At 44.4% G+C, this 19,682-nt stretch overlaps 1 protein-coding gene and 1 non-coding gene across 18 annotated transcripts in view; both read left to right on the top strand.

Annotated features, from left to right (window-relative positions):
• LOC144114112 (prolyl endopeptidase FAP-like) overlaps positions 1-15,683 on the top strand; it is a 377,138-nt gene extending 361,455 nt beyond the window's left edge. For all 17 annotated transcript variants that reach the window (XM_077647601.1, XM_077647605.1, XM_077647606.1 and 14 more), the window contains 3 exons: positions 5,490-5,827; positions 6,804-6,877; positions 11,134-15,683. In XM_077647601.1, the coding sequence (XP_077503727.1) occupies positions 5,490-5,827; positions 6,804-6,877; positions 11,134-11,274 (553 nt within the window). In that variant the 3' untranslated portion in view covers positions 11,275-15,683. The remainder of the gene's footprint in view (positions 1-5,489; positions 5,828-6,803; positions 6,878-11,133) is intronic.
• TRNAS-UGA (transfer RNA serine (anticodon UGA)) lies at positions 4,825-4,897 on the top strand. The gene has a single exon. It is a non-coding gene; the product is annotated as a tRNA-Ser (tRNA).
• Positions 15,684-19,682: the final 3,999 nt, after the last annotated feature.

Genomic DNA, 19,682 nt, shown 5'->3' with positions numbered 1-19,682 from the left:
GTGGTGGGTGAATGTGTTGACAGAAAGGAATGAACCTTAGTATTGCACGAAACACCGTGGTTCTCCTGGAAAAAGAAAATTCACATGTCATAAGAATTTTACGTCCCTTTTACGATTTTCAAATTTGTAGGTTTGGATCCCCTCAAAACGAGACCTAAATTTTGTAGCACCTGAATCTTAGTAGAAATTATATGAAAATACTTCTTTCTCAAACAGTGCAAGAAATTTTGGGGGCTTTTGAAATTTTGCAGAAAAAAAATCGCAACCATTATTTAAAAAGTTACGCGTTCCAAGGAGGGCAGTATTCAGGACGACTATGGGACAAGAAGAAATAAAAACATGACGCTGAAATTTTTCCTCAGAAGTTCATTGCTCTTTTCTACTGCCATCAGGGAAAATACTTACTTCTAGATTGATGTTTTTTTTTAGTTGCGTGTTGAAATCCGGAATTCAAAAATTGCGAAAAATAGCCAACTTTGATTCGAATTTAAGAAAAGCTGTCAGCGCCAATTTTATTTATTATTTCTGTGTTAGACCTTTTAGCACCTGATTTTCTAGAGTAACAATCTAATGGTTCATTATACTATTTTAAACTATAAAATCAAATTCCTAATGAGGACCATGTCTCGTTCAGTTACCATTACTGGATATCGTTCGTTAAAAAGAACAGCGTTCATTAATTCGACCTCGAACTGAGTGTTTATGGCTGCATTATGGTTTGCACAATGGCATATCGTTGTAAAATAGTTTAAAAGCATGTTTTCGCTCGTTAGCTTCGTTGGTGACTCTCAACATGACTAAGTTTGCTTCTTTGCGTGGCTTCTGTAGGTCTGGCTAATGCGAGTCAGAAGTTTTCCGGGTTCTTAAGTGTTTCAAGGTAGCTTGACTTGATATCAGGTTTATGCAATGCTTAGATCAAAATTTCGCAGCTTTTTAATCAGTTATAACCCCTTTAATGAAACTTGTACCAAAGGTGCGAGAAATTTTATAGTTGTTCTTAGCGCTTTTGGTACTCAAAAATGCGCCAGGAAAGCTCCTTAATGTCGGAATTATGACAATGCTTTGCAAGCTAAAGCCTAATGTGTCCTCGGTAATTTCAGGCGTTACCGAATAAGTGTAATTTTCCTCAAAAGTAAATTTGAATTCGGTAGTGAGTATGAAAAGCTAATGGCAACTTGGGATTCGAATGAGATCGTTGAAAGCAATCACTACTTCACTGTTAACAAAATTACTTTGAAGGAAGGCCACAAAATTACTCCTCAGAACTGCGCGCAAGATATATCCCGGCAGGACGTATTCATAAACGAAGCAAGACGGCAAGTTGGGCGTGTTGTACGTTACTAATCTCAAAAGGGAAACGCAGACCAGACTACCACAAAAAGTTGAAGGAAGAAGACGACACAAGCGCTTTTTCTCAAATAAATTACTTCATTGAAAAAGAAAGAAATCATGTGAGCCTCTTTTCAATGACACAACCATTTTGGCAACACACGACCATTTTTGGCTACGATACGAGCATTCGCGACATACCGCGCAGTCATTTTGTGACTTTCGAGGCAGGATCGAAGAGGGGACATGGGGCAAGGAAGTAGGCGATAACGAGATGTTCCGCACGTACAGATGTTCATTCCAATGTAAACGATTGGTATGTGGCCTACGCTACCTTTTCTGTGTGGAATCAGTTCTGGACTAGTTTGCGGTTTCTGCGAGGGCCATTACTGCGGGAATAAAGACATCAACGGTTTCACTTTATTTCGTAACATAGTTTACGGAAACGGAGTCATGCCCCTTAACGAGCTTTTATTCGGAGATATTCGCTCTTCGTCTAGGGCATTGAAATTGAAATGGTTACCTTCGGTCAGGATAGATCGTGTCGACTGACTTTGCCATGTGTACGTTCATCAGAAACCTAAAATGCTATACACATAAGAGATGGGAGTGTTACTGACCTATAACGTGCACGACCATGCAATGTCCAGAAAGCTCCAGAAAGCAATATTATCTGGTTGCACCTCAGCCTAGATTGACGTCAGAGGTGCTGTTTCACATCGGGGTATTGAGATCCACTTTTGAAAAAGTCGTCGTCTTAAACGCACAAACAATACTTTCTGTGGGGAGTCAGCAGTGATATAAATTTTATATAAACAATATATATATATATATATATATATATATATATATAATTATTTATTTATCTACAACTTGACACATTTCAGGCGACTGGCTTAATTGACTACGGCGAAATAAGTTTTTTTTTCCTGAACACTCGCGTGCAATAAACTTTTGATCACGATAGCACATTCACATTGGGAAGGATCATGTTCGACCACCGAGCGATCACGTTCCATGTTCGCGGCTATGGACGAGGGTGGCGCTGATGAAAACTCTCAAGGTTAGGTTACACGCAACAAGAATACACTCCAAAGTAGAATGTTGGCCAGCTGCTGCCATAGCTTAGTTGATAAAGCACCGTACGCGACATACAATATGGTCGTGAGTTCGGATGCCACTGGCAGTATGTGGTTGTTTTTTATAATCTATTACCTTTCAGGTAAAAAATGACACTGCACTACAAATTTTGAATTTATCAACTTCAATGTTCTAATTCTATTTTAACATTTATTTATTGTGGTCGTTCGATATATATATATATATATATATATATATATATATATATATATATATATATATATATATATATATATATATATATATATATATATATATATATATATATTACCTTTCAGGTAAAAAATGACACTGCACTACAAATTTTGAATTTATCAACTTCAATGTTCTAATTCTATTCTAACATTTATTTATTGTGGTCGTTCGATATATATATATATATATATATATATAACCTTTCAGGTAAAAAATGACACTGCACTACAAATTTTGAATTTATCAACTTCAATGTTCTAATTCTATTTTAACATTTATTTATTGTGGTCGTTCGATATATATATATATATATATATATATATATATATATATATATATATATATATATATATATATATATATATATATATATATATATATATATATATATATATATATATATATATATATATATATATATATATATTAGCAGACACGGGAAATGAAATGAGGGGCTCGTTTGACAAACATATTAAGGAAGCCAACAGTCCATAGGGGAATGTTTCTTTACTTGGTAAGATTATCCTTTACTTTAAAAAAATTCCTTAGGGAGCACACAAACGCTACAGGAATGTCGTACTCACTCAAGTAGCATAGACAAATACATTTTTGATGACGTGCCGATTTGTGACACAAGTTTTAAGATCCAGACTATCCACCGCGGTGGTCTGAGTGGCTATGGCACTCTGGTGTCGCACAGACAGGTTCTATTTCGGCTGCGGCGGCCGAGGGAAGCGAGACGCAGCAACAGCCGTCACATGACATTTCAGTGAGATGAGAGCCCCAAATAGTAGAACTAAAACCCGGGGCTCTCCACTACACCTTGCCTTAGAAACCAAAGTTTCTTTAGTAAATACAATTTTATCAAGAAATTATAGACTTAAAGCAGGAATAAGCAGTGTTGGCAACAACATTAGCTAGAGAAAGACTGGTCACTCGGAAAATTCAAAACAAACGGACATACAAGAAGGGTAAGTGTCTCGAAAAGCGACGTACTGCTTGGAGCAAAAGTGGTCTATGCCATGCGCTGGCTCACGCCTTGCTTTTCTTGCGACGCGTTTAGGCATTTTTCGCCAAGCAGGAGCACCACGTTTCGAAACGAAGAAATTTACATTAAAGCGATCACTTCTGCTCGTTTCCCAACAGCAGTTACCACTGGAAAGTGGCGCGACAATGCAGTCCCAATCGAAGCTTGCGTGGCATAGAACATTTACGCTCCCGACAGAACATAAAGCCTATGCATCATTACAGGTAATAGAAACTGTCTGACCCTGAATTAGCAGTGAAAATAAAGAGTGCATTTATGTCATTAAACAAACAAAAGTTAGCCACGAATGCTTCTCACATTGCCGATTTTGCCTGTGTTGTGCAAAGTGTTAAGCTTGTCTGGAATGCAGTTCTTCATAGCCTTGTTAGATGGCCACAAATAAAGCCGCGCACGTTTTTATTCCAAAAAAAGCAACTTATAAGTCAATGCCCGAACGTATTAGCACCTGTGCTGTTGTATCGGTGGTGTAACGCGACTAAAAAGAGAAATTCCGCGTACGGTTCTCAACAAGGGACTCAGCGGTAAGAACAGACCTCTCTCTTCCTACAAAATGCATATGGCTTTTCCGCACAACGCGGTTGTCGTACAGAAAAGCATGCTTGTCGTTATCGCTGCCGTCCATATTTTGCTAATATCCGCTGTTTCACTTAGCAGCAATCATTTATTGTCGTGCAGCTCGTTTCAAGTCCGTTATGTGCCGCAACTTACGTGCATTTTAGAGGCACGCAACTAACAGAAACAGTCACCGAAACCCAGGAGCATAGCGGATGTTTTTCTTTAATTGGTGGTGTTCATCGATGGGAGATTAATAGGGTAATAATTTCCTTTTAAAGATAATTGATTAGAAAGCAGAACAAAAACAACCACATACCGCAGGTGGAATCCGATCCCACGACATCCGAGTTATGCGTCCGATACTCTACCAAATGAGCTACGGCGACCGCTGTCCAATCTTCTACTTTCGGGGGTATTTTTGTATTTCGTGTAACGTAGCCTTGAGAGTGTTCACCAGCGCCACCCTCGCTATGGACGAGGGTGGCGCTGGTGAACACTCTCAAGGCTACGTTACACGAAATACAAAAATACCCCCGAAAGTAGAAGATTGGACAGCCGTCGCCGTAGCTCAGTTGGTAGAGCACCGGACGTGATATTCGGAGGTCGTGGGTTCGGATCCCACCGGTGGCATGGTTGTTTTTTCTGCTGCTTTATTAGTAATTTTCTTTAAACAAATTGATTGGCACTACAAATTTAATTTAAAAAAATAGAAACAATCCCCTATGCACCTTGGTTTCGGTGACTGTTGGCTTCCTTAATATATATATATATATATATATATATATATATATATATATATATATATATATATATATATATATATATATATATATATATATATATATATATATATATATAGATTCCTCTGTGCCTGCACATTTTCCTATCACATATATAAATTTGATTGAAAACAAAAATGTTCATGTGTCCGTGCACAAGGCAAGGGAGGCCGCATAGCTCTGCGTACAGGCGAAAAAGTGATAGCGCCTTCTTTTTCTTATGTTTTTCGCGTTTGCGCAACCACCCGATCGCGTTCGCACTGAATTCAAGCCTTCGCGTTATCACACCGCCGCTTTGTGCAAATGTCTACGAATGTGCACAACGTAATGGAAGCACTCTAAAGTCATTGAAACTTGCCCTCCACGCCCACTGTGGCGCCCTCCTCCGCGGAAACGAGGGCGTCCGCAGTCCATGCCCATGGCTGGCCGTACCTGTCGCGCAGGCACCTCAAGAACGAGTTCTCGTTCATCAGCAGCGAGCACACGGCCATCTGGGGCTGGTCGTACGGCGGCTACGTGTCAGCCATGGCGCTGGCCAATGGCGGCCCGGGCAACAACGGCAACGACACGCCGCACGGAGGCGCCGAAGGCGGGGCTGTCTTCCAATGCGCCATCTCGGTGGCGCCTGTCAGCAACTGGCTCTACTACGACTCCGCGTACACGGAGCGCTACATGGGGCTGCCGCGCGATAACCTGGCCGGCTACGAGCGGGCCGACCTGACGCGCGCCGCTGCCAGGCTCAAAGGAAAGAAGTTCCTGCTGGTGCACGGCACCGCCGATGGTCAGTTCCTGCCCAATATGACGCGGTTCCCGGCACGGGGTCGACCACTCAAGCACGTGGTTGCCCCCCGTTTCTCTCTCTCTCTCTCTCTCTCTCTCTCTCTCCCTGCGGCTTTGTATGCACTGCAAGTCAAACGCGCTGTGTCCTTGCCTGCCAATGCCAGAGAAGGAAATAGAAATGTTCAAAGAAACCTCTGTAACTTCCGCCTTTGGTAGCGAGGGGTTGCGCACAGTCCGGGAAGTTCATACTGCCTTAGCACCACCCGCTTGTTTAGACATGTTTTCTCACTTGACGGGTGTGACATGAACTTCCGTGAGAATTGTTCCTGACCGATTTTTTTAGCAGAGAATTCCGCAAACGGACTTGCCCAGGTATCAGAGTTGACCGAACCCTTATGGCGCGACTCTCACTCGAAGTCTCATGAATGCTACAGCATGAGTGTGGACAGATGACAGGGGCGATGTGACAGCTCGAAGCGCATTGTCCGCCACCTTGGCTCTGCCTAATGAGGATTGTGAAAAAGCCAGCTTGCATAATGTCGCATTGGTTCTTTTCTACTCTCATATCTCAATTATCTTTGAGCAGATGCAAAAGTGCAAGGTGCCTAACAAGTTCTGAGGCCATATGCTGTGCTTTTGAGCAGTGTAGTGGGCCACTTATGACACCTCTGAACCTCAAGATATACGTAGTATGATTCTCACATCTTAGAACCTCGGTAGATGCATAGGCGTCTTAAGTGCCAGAATATAACTGCAGAAAAGCAGGCCCTGCGGCCTGGGAACTTTTGATGCACCTTGTACGTCATCTTAACTGTAATGCGAAAAATTCACTTCGTTGGCTGTACAAACGCGCCTTCCAACAGTAGTAGCCGAAGAATCCTTTACGTTGCCATTTACTTGCGCGGCATCAGTGAACAAACTGCGCTGAAAGTCAAATATTTCCGTTTTGACAATTAGCGATGCCTTTTTCTTTTCAGATAATGTTCATTTCCAGCACTCTATGATGCTCGCCAAGGAACTTACCAGGAAAGGAGTTCTTTATAAAACTCAGGTAAGAATTGGTTCGGTGAAAACGTTTGCAAGGTAACAATAGATCTTAACAGAAAGTCGCAGGGCACAGTTTTGCAAAAAGATAGTAGCGCCAAGTGAGCACATTCAGAATTTCATCCTCTGTCCTGTCTTGGAAACTTGTTTGTTCGGTTGCCGGGTTGGTGCCAGTATCTTGTGAACAAGATAACGATAGACGTCTCGAATGCAGTACAATTAAGAGCGATTTGAAGTTTGTAACATTCGTTCCGGCTAAAAGAGGACAACAATTATTTTATGGTGTGACGGTCACTTAGTCCGCTGCAAGCAAGACGATGCGGGATAGAGGGATCCTTCGGCAAGTTAAGCTCATGTATTCGTTGCAGCCTTCTTGCGAAAATAAACCACGTTAGAGCAGTTTAATCCGGGCGCGTTGAGCCTGAAGTGATCGCAACGAAATCTCGTTAGACTGTACATCCGCCTGACCTCGTGGGACATTCAAATTAAAGGGTTCCCGTGCACCGCCCAGTTTCATTTATAGGATTTTTAAACCCTTGTTTTGATATCACACTGTTCTGTCTCGTCATAGAAAAACGCGGAGAGAGTGTATCAAGCCCTGTCTGCTATCCCTTCCGAAGGGGGGGGGGGGGGGGGGGAGTGGATGTGTGCGAGAGTATTCTAAGCGCGTTCTGAAGCTGACTTCGTTGTAGGCGCAGATTCTGTCGTGTGAGTGGCGCAGCGTCAGCGCTGTTGCTCGCGTTGCTTTCGGCGTGCCCGCGTAGAATGGGGCGCGCTGGCGACATTGAGAGGTGAAAAAGAGAGCCTCGAAAGCAAACAAAATACATAGCGGTGGTTCAGGGGCCCCTGGAGGACGCGGAAAACGTACTATCAGGCTGGAATGAAACTCGAACGGAACACAAAGTTTCGCTTATTTGCATTCTGCTGTGTGGCGAGCAACTGGCGTGATTCATGTTCTCTCGTGAAGAGTCTTATGAAGCATATGCACGCTAGCCACCTACAAATCGAAGTAGCGCTACACTCTCGAGGAGCAACGCATGGCAGCGTTCGCATTTGAATTCGGCCCAGTGGTTCTGCATTAGCTCGCCACTGGAGGCTTTGTGCTGCCTTTACCTTTTTTTCTTGAATCGGCAGAATGCCGGCCACTTGTCCAGCGTTTCAGTTTTACTTCTTCGCCTGCCTACTGCGTGGTTATTTCTCAGGCACTAAAGAAACCAGAAAAGCAGACAAGAAATTGTCCGCGCGTTTATACTAGTGGCAAAGCGCAAAGGGAAAGTATACAAAAATTAAAAAATGCATACACTGACCTGTCTACTGCTTTGTAAATCGCCTACGCAATGCAAAAATAGCCGGCAGCCCCTTATAGTAAAGCTGCTTTGCTAGGGGAAAACAAATTCAGCAAACCCCTGTGAAGTAACCTTCAGTGTGCCAAACATATTGGCTCACGTGAGATCAGCGGTTGTAGTGTTCCGCGATTGCTGCCAGGTACGGAGGCGTTCGTTAGCGAGGAAGTTTTGTCGCTTTAAAACTGCCATTTGAGAGACGTGTCGAACCTAACGCAGTGAGATTCAACGTGGCTACATATTCTTTTTAGCGGAGAAACTTTGTTCAGTTTGCAAGCATCTTGAATTCTTATGACATAAGTTAAGGTCACACTCCTCTGGTAAAGAACCAATAGAAACGGAATTTCACAGAAGCTTATATTGGCCCGACGTCTTCACAAAAAAGGCGGAGTATATTTAAGTTAAGCAAATAATTACTCATTAGTATCCACTTGAGCGCAGCCATACGGCAATAAATTGTAGGAAAGCGTACAGCTTCATGAGAAGCTTCGCAGTTGAAGAAAAATTGGTCCTGGTCTGAAAATTACTTCGCGGCTATTGTCTTTGCCAACAAAGCTCAGCAGGTGTGCCTAACCAGGTCGCTCTACCAGCCAGGCTAACCAGGACGCCTAGGGGTGGCAAGGAGAACCCAATTTGAAAAGTAAATCGAAGCGGCGATATTAGTCACTGTATTTAGGGGTATCTTCCAAGGTGGAGTAGACTTCATTTAATAGAGTAACTGCTCATTAGCAGTTACTCTCTGCTCAGGGACATGCCATAAGTGCAGCCATGCGGCTACAAAGAGGATTCTGATGAGCAATTACTCACTTAATTGCAATTATACTCAACCTGTGGTGATTTCTCTTGATACATTGGACTGACACTGTTCCTACTTCGAGCTGTCGATCATTCGGTCTTGCTCTGCCAAGTGCTAGGCATCCTGGTTAGTCTAGTTGGCAGAGTGGCTCGCCCGGACCAGGACGAATTTTTTGTGAGCTGCGAAGTTTCTGAAAAAGCCGCATAAATTTCCTCTGTAACCGTACGATTGCGCTCAGCTGGAAGCTATATCAGTAATTACTCCCTTAATTAGAAGTATACAGGCCCCATCACACTTGTCTAGAGATTGAAGCTCATAGTGTTTCAGCGCAATGGCACATAGCCAAAGAAGAAGGAAGAAGGACGAACACAGCGCTGACCTTACTTGTCTCCACAGTTCAGACCTTAAGAGTTTGCAAACGCGTTTCACATGCCCCCACGATGTTCGGGCACTCACTTCTGCGGTCGTCACTCTCTTCTTTGTGCAGAATGCCAGGAACTTAGCACGATACGTCGCTCTTGCAATGCTGGTCTCGAGCACTCTCACATCCTGAAGGACAGAAACACAGAGGAAAGGCGAGCCTGATGTATAAGAAGTGTACTTCAGTAGAGTTAGTTCTTGGGCTGGTTGGTATCCTTTATTGAAGCTCATAGTTTTTTCAGTGCAACAGCACGCTTTTCTTTTCTTTGGCTGTGTGCCGTTGCGCTGAAAAACTATGAGCTTCAGTCAACAATACCAAGTAGCCCAAGAACTAACTCTACTGAAGTACACTGTCTAGAGAACTCGCGCGCTGTGGTGTGGAGGAAATTAAGTTAAATCTTATCGCAGATGCTTTGCTAAATGGAAGTTGTCTGTGCCTGTGCAGTTATCATGTCTCTTCGCTTGAGCTAGAGCGCTAGTATTACCAGCGTAAGTCAATATCTGGTTTAGAATTTCGCTTTATTTACTTTGCATAGCACCGCTCAAGTGCCCTTCACAAGTGTGATCGGGTCTGCACATATACGTCCAAGGCTCACATTGTGTCATGTTTACATATACTAGAAGAGGTCCCCTATTCTAGGCATGTCCAACATTCTTGAACAAAAAGTTTGAATATCAGAAAATTGTAAGCTACTGTTATGAAAATATTAAAGATGGTGATTCATTCTTCCGATCTGTAGCAAAATATTTCTTTTATCTTTTTTCCATTAATCGCATCGAGCAGTTAAGACTGCCATAGAAAACCAATGGGGAACGGTTTTGGCGACAGCAAAAACGTTAATAGCAAAAAAATGCAAACCACTCAATGGGAGATCTGCGGAAATATCGATTGATAGAGCAAAATATTACAATATATGAAAAAATTGCATTCATAGACTCTTTCCCGTTCAAAAATGCTTTTGTCCAGCATTGTGGGTATTGGAGGCTATGTGAAGCCATAACAAAAAGCCCGTGAAAAGCAGCGGAGGAGTTAACCACGGTGATTTTGCGTGGTAAAGCTAACCATCTCAAGCAAAACCAGGCGAAAAAAAGCATTTCAAACAAAAGTTCTACAACAGAATTTGGTCATGAAGCTTGAAATGAAAGTGCAGAACTCTCAACTGCTAACAACAACAACCTGCAAATTCATATATCCAACGATACTTGCCGCTCCGTCACGTGAGGTTCATCGGCGGCATTGGCGATTTCCCACACGTCCCCTGCGCTGCCGTAGTAGCGGGCAGCGCCACTGGTCAGCAGCGACTAAGTTCGCTACACCAGCGATCACCAAATTTCACTTCTCAGACATTTCTCATGGCGGTGTAGGACTCCACATGTTCGCTGCGCTATTTGCAAGTGTTGTTACGCCGAACATTCGTGTCTGCGCTCGTTTCGCGAAAGCTGCGCAACTCGCGCCGACAATTACATAAACTGGAATGGCGTTGGTGGTTAATGAGCTCACTGCTAGCAGGCGCAAGGTGCCCGCACCTTCAAGAGCCTGTGTGTGTCTGACATGCGTGCTTGCTGGATAAGCACGTCGCGCTCTTCGAATGCAGGTCCACAGAACGCATCTCTGTTTTCTCCTCGGCATATGCTTTAACATGTCTGCCGATCAGCGCTGAAAGTGCGCAGTCACAGTCCCCGTTCCTATTCCTTCGTTCGCAGGTGTACCCAGATGAGAAGCACGCCCTGAGCCACGTCACTACGCATCTGTACAATGCCATGGAGGACTTCATTGACGATTGCTTCGAGGGTTCTGACCACGCTGTGGAGGAAGTCGGCTTGATGCAAGTGAAGGCCTCGTGATAGTCACTGCGCTGCACTGCACCAGGGCGTCTCGTCTACAGGACCACCCTGACGACCGGCAACATTAGCATCACCTTCAATCATTGCGCACACTGGCTCTCCGCAGCCGAAGGAGGAAACAAAGGAGCACCCGTTGCTGCGCACCCAACACCACAGGTCATCAGCAACGCAACCACTGGAGGCCTTGGCGCTCACGCTTCTCAAATCACAAAAACTAGAGCACAGAGCTGTCGCGACTGCAGCTCCCCACTTTGGCTGCGCCGCAGTACCAAAACGCTAGTCATGCAGCGCTATAAAGTCACTCCGGCTGCCGAACTAATCTCGAAAAATCACTTTGTTAAGGATACTCGTTTGCTGTGCTAGTCTTCTAGTAGAGTAGCTGGGCAGAAGGAAATATTTAGATTAGGGCAGAGCCTGCTAGTACTACTTCTGTTGTAGGCTATCTTCATATACATAGCATGTTGAATAATGCGCAACGCTTCAATGCTGGTACTGGTGCTGCTTAATGGAAACACGCTCTGTTGATGGACTTTACAAGAGGGGATGTTCAGGGCACCTTTCCCAAAAGACAGAGTTATCAAAAGTCACTAGCTTTCATGCAATGTTTAAGGCTGAGCATTTTGCTCATTCCTCGTAAGCATGTTTGACCTGTGCTCACAACCTATCTGTGGGAAAGGATATTTGAAAGGAGCACGGCCCCAGCTGGTAACCACTGCTGCTGTTAAAGCTGCTTAAGCTAGAAAGGTGTGACCATGATACAGAACAAGATGTCATAGGCACTTGAGCTGGTCCAGAAGGGCATGTTGGCAGGCTAGTTGATGCATGAAGTTACAAGCGGAAAAAAAACGCAAAAAACAACGACTTGACGAGAGAACGAGACAACACGAGCTCGTGTTGTCTCGTTCTCTCGTCAATTCGTCGTTTTTTGCGCTGTTTTCCGTTTGTAACTTGAGCTAGGTTCGCCGGGTCATGGAAATATTGGCGCTCATATCTATCCACATTTATTACCCTGATACAAACAATACTTAACGAATTTATAAATACTGATTCCTTTGATAGTTTAACTATTGTATGTTATATAGTAAAAAGTTTCATTAGAATAGAGAGGACTCATATTAGCTTTTGCAGTTCTGACAGAGGCACTTATTCAAAATCATATCTATGTCACACACTGAATTTACCCCCCTTTAACCCCTGCTACTTGTTGGATGACAGCACACAAAAAGAAAACCAAGAGACGCCCTGTGTGAAAACCAAACTGCTACCTTTCAGCATTTGTATACAGGAAAGTTCCCACTCAAACTTGAGAGTCATATCGACACAATTGCATCTCTGAAGAGTTTCTCAGCGTAGAAACAAATATAGGGATGCATGCATATAACTAATCATTTTATCATTAGCATAGACTTCCATTAGACCTTCATGTACATAGACATCATAAATTTATGACTTGCTCTATTCTTGATCGATTCTATAGTTTTGCCCACATTTAGGATTTTTCAGCATTTTACAAGACGCTTGGCAAGAGAAGTGTACATAGTGACTATCAGTAGCTAATTTAGAAAGCAAGCCCAACCCATCTAGTTGCCAGAACTTGGCATTGAAATAATTGCTGACCAGTTTTTAATCAGATGTCTTTTGGTTCTCTATTTTGTGTCTTTGTTTGTTTTTTCCTTGTTTTTTTTTTTAGAGAAATTGTTTTCTGGGACTCTTCAGAGCACGTCTTCAGTTTATGCTGTACTGTATTGTGTGGCAGACCTTCTTTTAGATTATTTCTCTTTCTCACTGTATACAGACTCATCTCAAGCTATGTGTCACAATGAAGTCTAGCGTTCAGCGTGCATGCAGGCTTTTGCTTGAAGGCATGCATGACTCTGGCTCTGTACAGGAGTGACGAAAGTTGCTTATGCCAAAAATTTTCGAGATAAATTATTCTGAACCACCCTTTCTGGCAAGCAGATATGTCAGCAGTAGAATGTTAGGGCACAATATCGTCCTTGTTGGGTAAGTTATGCTACTCTTAAGCTTCGATGGCTTATAAAAACGGCAATTACTAGAAGACCATTTTTGCAGTGACTTTCTCTGTAATATAGTTATAAATTACTAACACATGTATATGTCATTTTAATCACACGGTTCTCAAATTTTTGCAGAGAATGACACAAGCTTGCTGGTGTGCTAGGTCCACCACACAGCTATGTGAGGACTGCAGATGGCTGTTTTATTATGAGAGAGTTGTCACGATCCTGCTTTCTCATGACCCGAATGATGTGTTGATTATTTTTTGTTTCTGCAAATATTTTTTACCGTATATTGTGAGAATGTTTTGCTGCATGTACCAAAGCTGAATCTATGAATAATATGTTTGCCAATACTCGTTTTATTTCTAAATGAGCGAGGATTGGCACGTGTATCTGTGCTCTTATTTCTTCAACAAGCCTACCCAAAGCACTGATGTAATCAAGTTGTGCTCTTGAAGTTGTTAAATTGTGACCAACCTCATGCTTGGAAAAGTTTATTTTCTTTTTGTTTCGTACGCGCAGCTAATAATGCGACCAGTTGCTGCACTTCTTTTTTCCAGTACTGTTCATTTGATCTAATCAACAAAATTCACATGGCTGGTGGCCAAAAAGTGCTCTCTAGAGAAGGCATCACTAGTGTAGTTTTGTGGTTTTGCTTTTAGGATCATCTGTAAGGCTGAAAATATGTTTCTCAACCTAGGCAAGGAAAATGTTATGCTAAACATAGCAGCTGGCCACACTTGAGCGATCACATGGTTGCAGTCTTTTGGCGTATAGTGTGGTTTAGTGTGACTCGTGCAATGCAGCCATTTCATCAGTGCCAGAGCAACTGTGATGTGGAAGCAATTGCTGATATATGTGATACGTTACTCCTTTTTTTCTCTTGACTTTTTTTTCTAGGATATTTAACGTGTACATACCACATAGCCTCTCACTAGAAGACCATACGACACGATTGACAGCCAGCTATTTCGTCAACATCTATGCAGCAGTAGTGTGTACAACAATTTCTCGGCACACGCAGTCGATGTGGAGGATGCTTTCGTCTGAAAGGAACTGGCGGGCCAATTCCTTTTTTTCCCTTCCCGAAGGTCAAGCACACCTCCCCCCATAGCCGCTTGCCCTTCACGTTTTTAACTTGGCAGGAATAAGTCCCGTTTATTTCGCGCAGGAAAAGCAAGTCAGGAAGCAAGGGTTGCCTGCGAGCGTAGGCGTTTTGTTGAGGCTTTTCTAGGATGCTCCCCTTTCGAGTGCCGCGGTCCATGCTTAGCGCGAAGCCCTGTCCCCGCCCTATTCGCCCCCAGCTCCGCTCCCATCACCGCAGCTGTCCGCGCACCATCTGCGAGAATGGCCATGGCCTCTTCATTCCTCCTTTTTCTAAAAAAAAATAATTCACGGGCGTAATCGCACCATTGCTTAGAATCTTTATTGATAGTGGTCGAAGCCTTTCACTGTCGAGCTAGTGGCCCCTTCTCCGGGTCTGTGACCTACAGGACAGCAAATAGCAGTTATGTACATAGAACCTGTTCGAAGCCTACGGCCTTGCGTCCCAGTATTTTCACTTCTCAGGCTCATGCCACGTATAGCTGGGCCAATGCGAAGGATTCTCTGAAAATACTCTTGGCATGGACCCCGGTGAGTGGCCTTGCTTTCGGAGGTTTCGAAGACTCTAAGGTGCTCTTCGCTGACCACGATATGCCGGCGGCCCGACATAGTGCTCAACGGGCCAAGGGTGCTGCTTGCGCGCTCGACAGGGAAGAGTGTGCTGGCCGGTTCGTCAGAGAAAAATGCGGCCGCACTTGGCGAGCTTGACAGCAGGTTTCCACGTGCTGTGCGCGGTTTGTCGCTGCTTCCATCTGCATATCTCAATCCTCACGTATGCAGGAAAAACAGAGTGGAAAGGAGAACGTCGTACTCGTTCTCTGATGTTTTGATGTGCTGGTACATCGGGAGAAGAAAAATCGTGAGCGTGCTAAACTTAAAACAAGCGAAGTTGCAGCTTTGTTGTAGCTTACGCCATAAGCTAACGTGTATCCTCAAGGCTTGTCCTTGTGGAGAATTTTCTCAAGGCTACATTCTTTAGGATCATGTTATAAGCCTTCTGCAGTATACACTTTTCACTAATCTGATATTCCTTAGACTTGATACCATTCTAGAGATTCTTGCCACGTATCGGCTGCGGTGTCTTCAGTTCAGTGGCAGCGAATAGATGAAAAGGCTAGAGTATGAATATAGAGATAAATCATCCTGATCTAAAGGTTCATACTGATACTTGGCTACATATGGCTGGCTCTGTCATTTTCAGCCACTGTGTGCTCTTTGGCAAGAATCCTTGCACGATACTCAGCATTATTGTTGAGAGTATGAAATAAAGACAAATGGTTGAAAGTGTTGTTCTGGCGAATTTCTACAAGTTATTTTATTTACTTGTTCTACGTACGGAACCGCGCGATGCCGCAGCGCTTATGTGTCGTTAGGTTCCTGGCCAAATCGTTGTGGTGTAAGAGTTCACAGTAGTTCCTCTTGGACTGACATGGACAGTCATGAATGAAAACTTACGGGATGCGGGTTCGCGGGGAAAAAAAATGCTTCTGCGTGTCAGGCAAACCATTTCATTCAGAAGCCTAGAAGCATGAGGGGAAACTCGTGCTCCATCACTGGAACGAATACCAATGGGCTTGGCATCAAAGCAACGCAGATTTTTTTTTTTCGTGAACTTTCATATCGTGAAGTCCTACCCATAACTGCAAGTACCACATAAAAAAACATTTAGGTGCTTTAGTCTATTCTGTAATTCTCCTTGACTTCGAAACCTGTAGTTACATGAAGAGTTACATCTGTACAGATAAACTCTTCTCTGTTTGTGCATCAACCACGCTGTGTATCTAAGCTCACAATGCAAAAATACACAAACAGAAAGGTGACTCGCTGTACCCTTAACATACCACACCACTGAACTGACAGCTGCCTATATTCGGATCCAACTCAAGAACAAAGCGGCTTTTCCCCGTCAAAGGCCCCCCTTCCAGCCAATGGCGTCGACAGATTCCCATGACCCTGCTAGCGTGACAGTGAAAGGAACGGCAGATGAAAGGGGATAGCCCCTCCCTGCACTGCCGCACTAGCAGAGTCATGAGAATCGGCCAATGCCATTGGCTGGAAGGGGGGCCTTTGACGGTGAAAACCCACTTCGTTCTTGAGTTGGATTCAAATATAGCAATATTAGGCACACCGTCTGTGTGAAGTCTCTCAGGTGACTCGGTGTGTCATTGAAGTTGTCGCCGTTGTCATCTGAGTAGCATTCCTGACAATCTGAAGTTACTTGTGCGCTATAGTGTAGCGCATAGATGCGCTAAGGGCGGATCCTTACCATGTGGCCCGAGTTCAATTCCGCATGTGTGCGCAGTGACCTCTTGAGAATGACGGTATGGAACTATAGCTAAGAGGCGCACCCTGCAGTCGAGCAAGGGCAAAAGAAGGGGGTGGGGGGTTGCAGTTCTGCATGAAAGAAAAAAAGCATAAGTATCCGCATGCAGTCTTCCCACAGAAAGTGCTTGACTCCAGGAATTGTATATTTTGAGGTGACAGTTTTATCGGGCGTAAATTGGTTTACGTAGTTTGCACGCCCCAATTAGTAGGGAAGTCGATGATGGTTACGCGATACTATAAGCATGACTGCGCAGAGAAAGGTGAAACCCCGGCCCATTAAGCGAGGTGAAGTTTTCTCACCAGGAATGTTTACGAACCTACGCCATATGCATAAGGAAATATGGACTGTGTGCAGTTTTGGAACAGGTTGATGGCTACGGTTTTCATATAAAAGGCTTGGGAGGTGAGTCTGGTGCACCTGATTCTAACGATCGAGTTTCTCAGCGTTTGCAAAAGGTAAAGTGGAAGGGAGTGCAAGAAAAATATGACGATGGAGTCTAAGATGACGAAGTCTGCATACAGAAGGAACGAGGATCTTTTGAAAGCCGAGCATGGCGCCTGTCGTGTAGAAAGCCCACTACAGCCCTGATTGCCTGGCTCTGACAGCCGACTAAAGACAATCAATTCGAACAACAGCCAACGCCGAAGCGCGTGCCACGAAGGCTGCCACTTATTGTAAGCTTTCTCGTGGGCATCGGGAGCAAACGCGCAAAGCATGTCCCGATGCTTCGGGCGTTGCTCTCAACGCTGTCCAGACAGCTAGTAAAAACGGTTGTAACATAAAGAGCGCACTACGCCAGAGGCCGCGCAACGCAGGCTTGTCTCGCATCTGTGTGTGCCGGGTGCCAGTAGAAATCGCAGTTCCCAGTTCCGTTCATCAGATGGCTGCGACGGTAATGCGACTGGGGCCGGTAACTCGGTGTGGTGTCAAACGTAGTACACGATAGCAAGCAGGGCATTGGCGTTTGACCTAGTGACTGGAAAATGAATTCGAAGATCCCCTGCCGGACGATATCGTTGCCGCATCGACGAGGTCATTTCCATAAAGCCGTAATGATTTCGACTGTTTTCATTTTTTCTGATCGCTACACAGTTCGCGGTAGTCGTCGTAGAATTTTGATATATTCGGTGCTACCTAAGTAGGCACATTGTTTTTATCGGTTTAAGTGCAAGTCACAAAAATAATTCCAAGATAAACCCCGTACGAGGAATATCACCTACCGGCTGAGCTCTTCTCTTTTTTTCTCTCTCATTGAATAGAAAAAGGGAAACGCTCAGAATTAAAAAAAAATTGCTTGAGTGCAACGATTCTGGGTGATGGGGCTCCCACCTTGTACTCGGTAGCATGTAGCCGCTGTCTGTCGTCTTGAACTTTTTCTGGTTGAAAACTTTGTGATATGACGACGGTTGTGGGGCACCTGTAAAGAACGCGCTTCCGCTTTCCATTTTGTACTTCGTCTGCCGCGGTCATGGAGGAAGGAAAGAACTCTTTTCCTTCCTCCATGACCGCGGTGTTTCGCGAAGGCTCGCTCTTTCTACGGTGTTTGTACCTCACGTGGTATCAAGGGAACGGTGCCTGTAATTGCGCTATTTCAGGTCTCCAGATCGCAAATGCACGCTCGGGCACTTCTGATCGCTGTTCGCTCGTCTTGGCCGTCCCGCGCACTTCGTGGCGCAACCGCTACTAGACGCTGCGGTTTTACGCTCTGATGAGCGACGCGCTAGCCCAACAATGTACTCCACGCAGCTATCGGTGTAGAACCAATGACGTCACCACTTCGGGATAACGTTCACGTGACCGGCGAACGCTTGTCCACCCTCCTGAAGCCGGTGGGTACCGGGTGATCCATGGCTTTTAACAGACCACCTCTTGCAAGCAGAACCCTCGACCAAAGCAATAGGCCACGACTACGCTGTGAACGCTCTGCTGCCAGCAAGTTTTTTTTTTTTCCAAACGGCAACGAAGAAAAAAAAAACAGCGGCAGTATGCGTTTGGCTGGACGGCTGGAGTGGGGACGTAACCCATCGCGCACAAACGCATGATGGGTGTTTCAAGAACGGGCTCGAAGAGTACATGTTTTCGCAAGATATACGTTGAACTTTTCCTCTACGCATTTATTTTACAGACAGATATGTAACAGGTGCTTTAAAAAATTTTAAGGACGATTACGATACTCACTGATGCAAAATTTGGACGCAGCTCTGTAGGTGTTTGATTTTGAGGTATATTGAGGTAAAGCATTTGAGAGAAACGTGCATGTATGTACAATTACAAAGCACTCGTTATTTTCTACGGGCCCTCTTTCTTCAAGTAACACTCCTCTACCAGTCTTTGCCATGAAGGTGGCTTTGTGGTCGGAGAAATGGATGGAGATATGCTCAACCTGCTGCGCCAATGCATGCTTCATAAGCTGACTGTTTATACTAGGAATATGTGGCCGGCGCGTCGCCAACACACTACCCAAGTGGTCTAAGTGTTCTTGCCAAGTTTCGGAGTACACGGCCACGTCGTCGATGTATGCGCACGCGTAGACCATATGCTTTGGTAGGACGCTATTCATTATCCTTTGGAAGGTGGCTGCCGAATTACGCAGTCCATAAAGCATCACTCGCCACACAAATAGGCCCCTCGGTGTCGCAAATGCAGTGTATTGTTTTGATTTGTGTTCCACGGCTATTTGCCAGTAGCCCCGGGTCATGTCAAGGACAGAGATGAACTTCGCCTTAGCCGCCTTGTAAATCAGCTCTGTGACGTTGCTCATTGGAAAACTATCTACTTCAGATATGGCGTTCAGCTGTCTAAAAATCAATACACAGCCTCACACTTCCGTCGTTCTTTGCAACACAGACTATGGGGTGTGCAAAGCCACACTCCACAGGGTATATTAGACCCCCTTGAAGAAGTTCAATCTGACGGTCTACCTCATGCCGAAGCGCGACCGCTGCACGGTACGGGTC

The sequence above is a fragment of the Amblyomma americanum genome, chromosome 1, assembly GCF_052857255.1.
Source record: "Amblyomma americanum isolate KBUSLIRL-KWMA chromosome 1, ASM5285725v1, whole genome shotgun sequence".
NCBI classification, from domain to species: Eukaryota; Metazoa; Arthropoda; class Arachnida; order Ixodida; family Ixodidae; genus Amblyomma; species Amblyomma americanum.
Note: the sequence above shows the minus strand (reverse complement) of the source record. Positions and strands in the feature narration are given on the sequence as shown.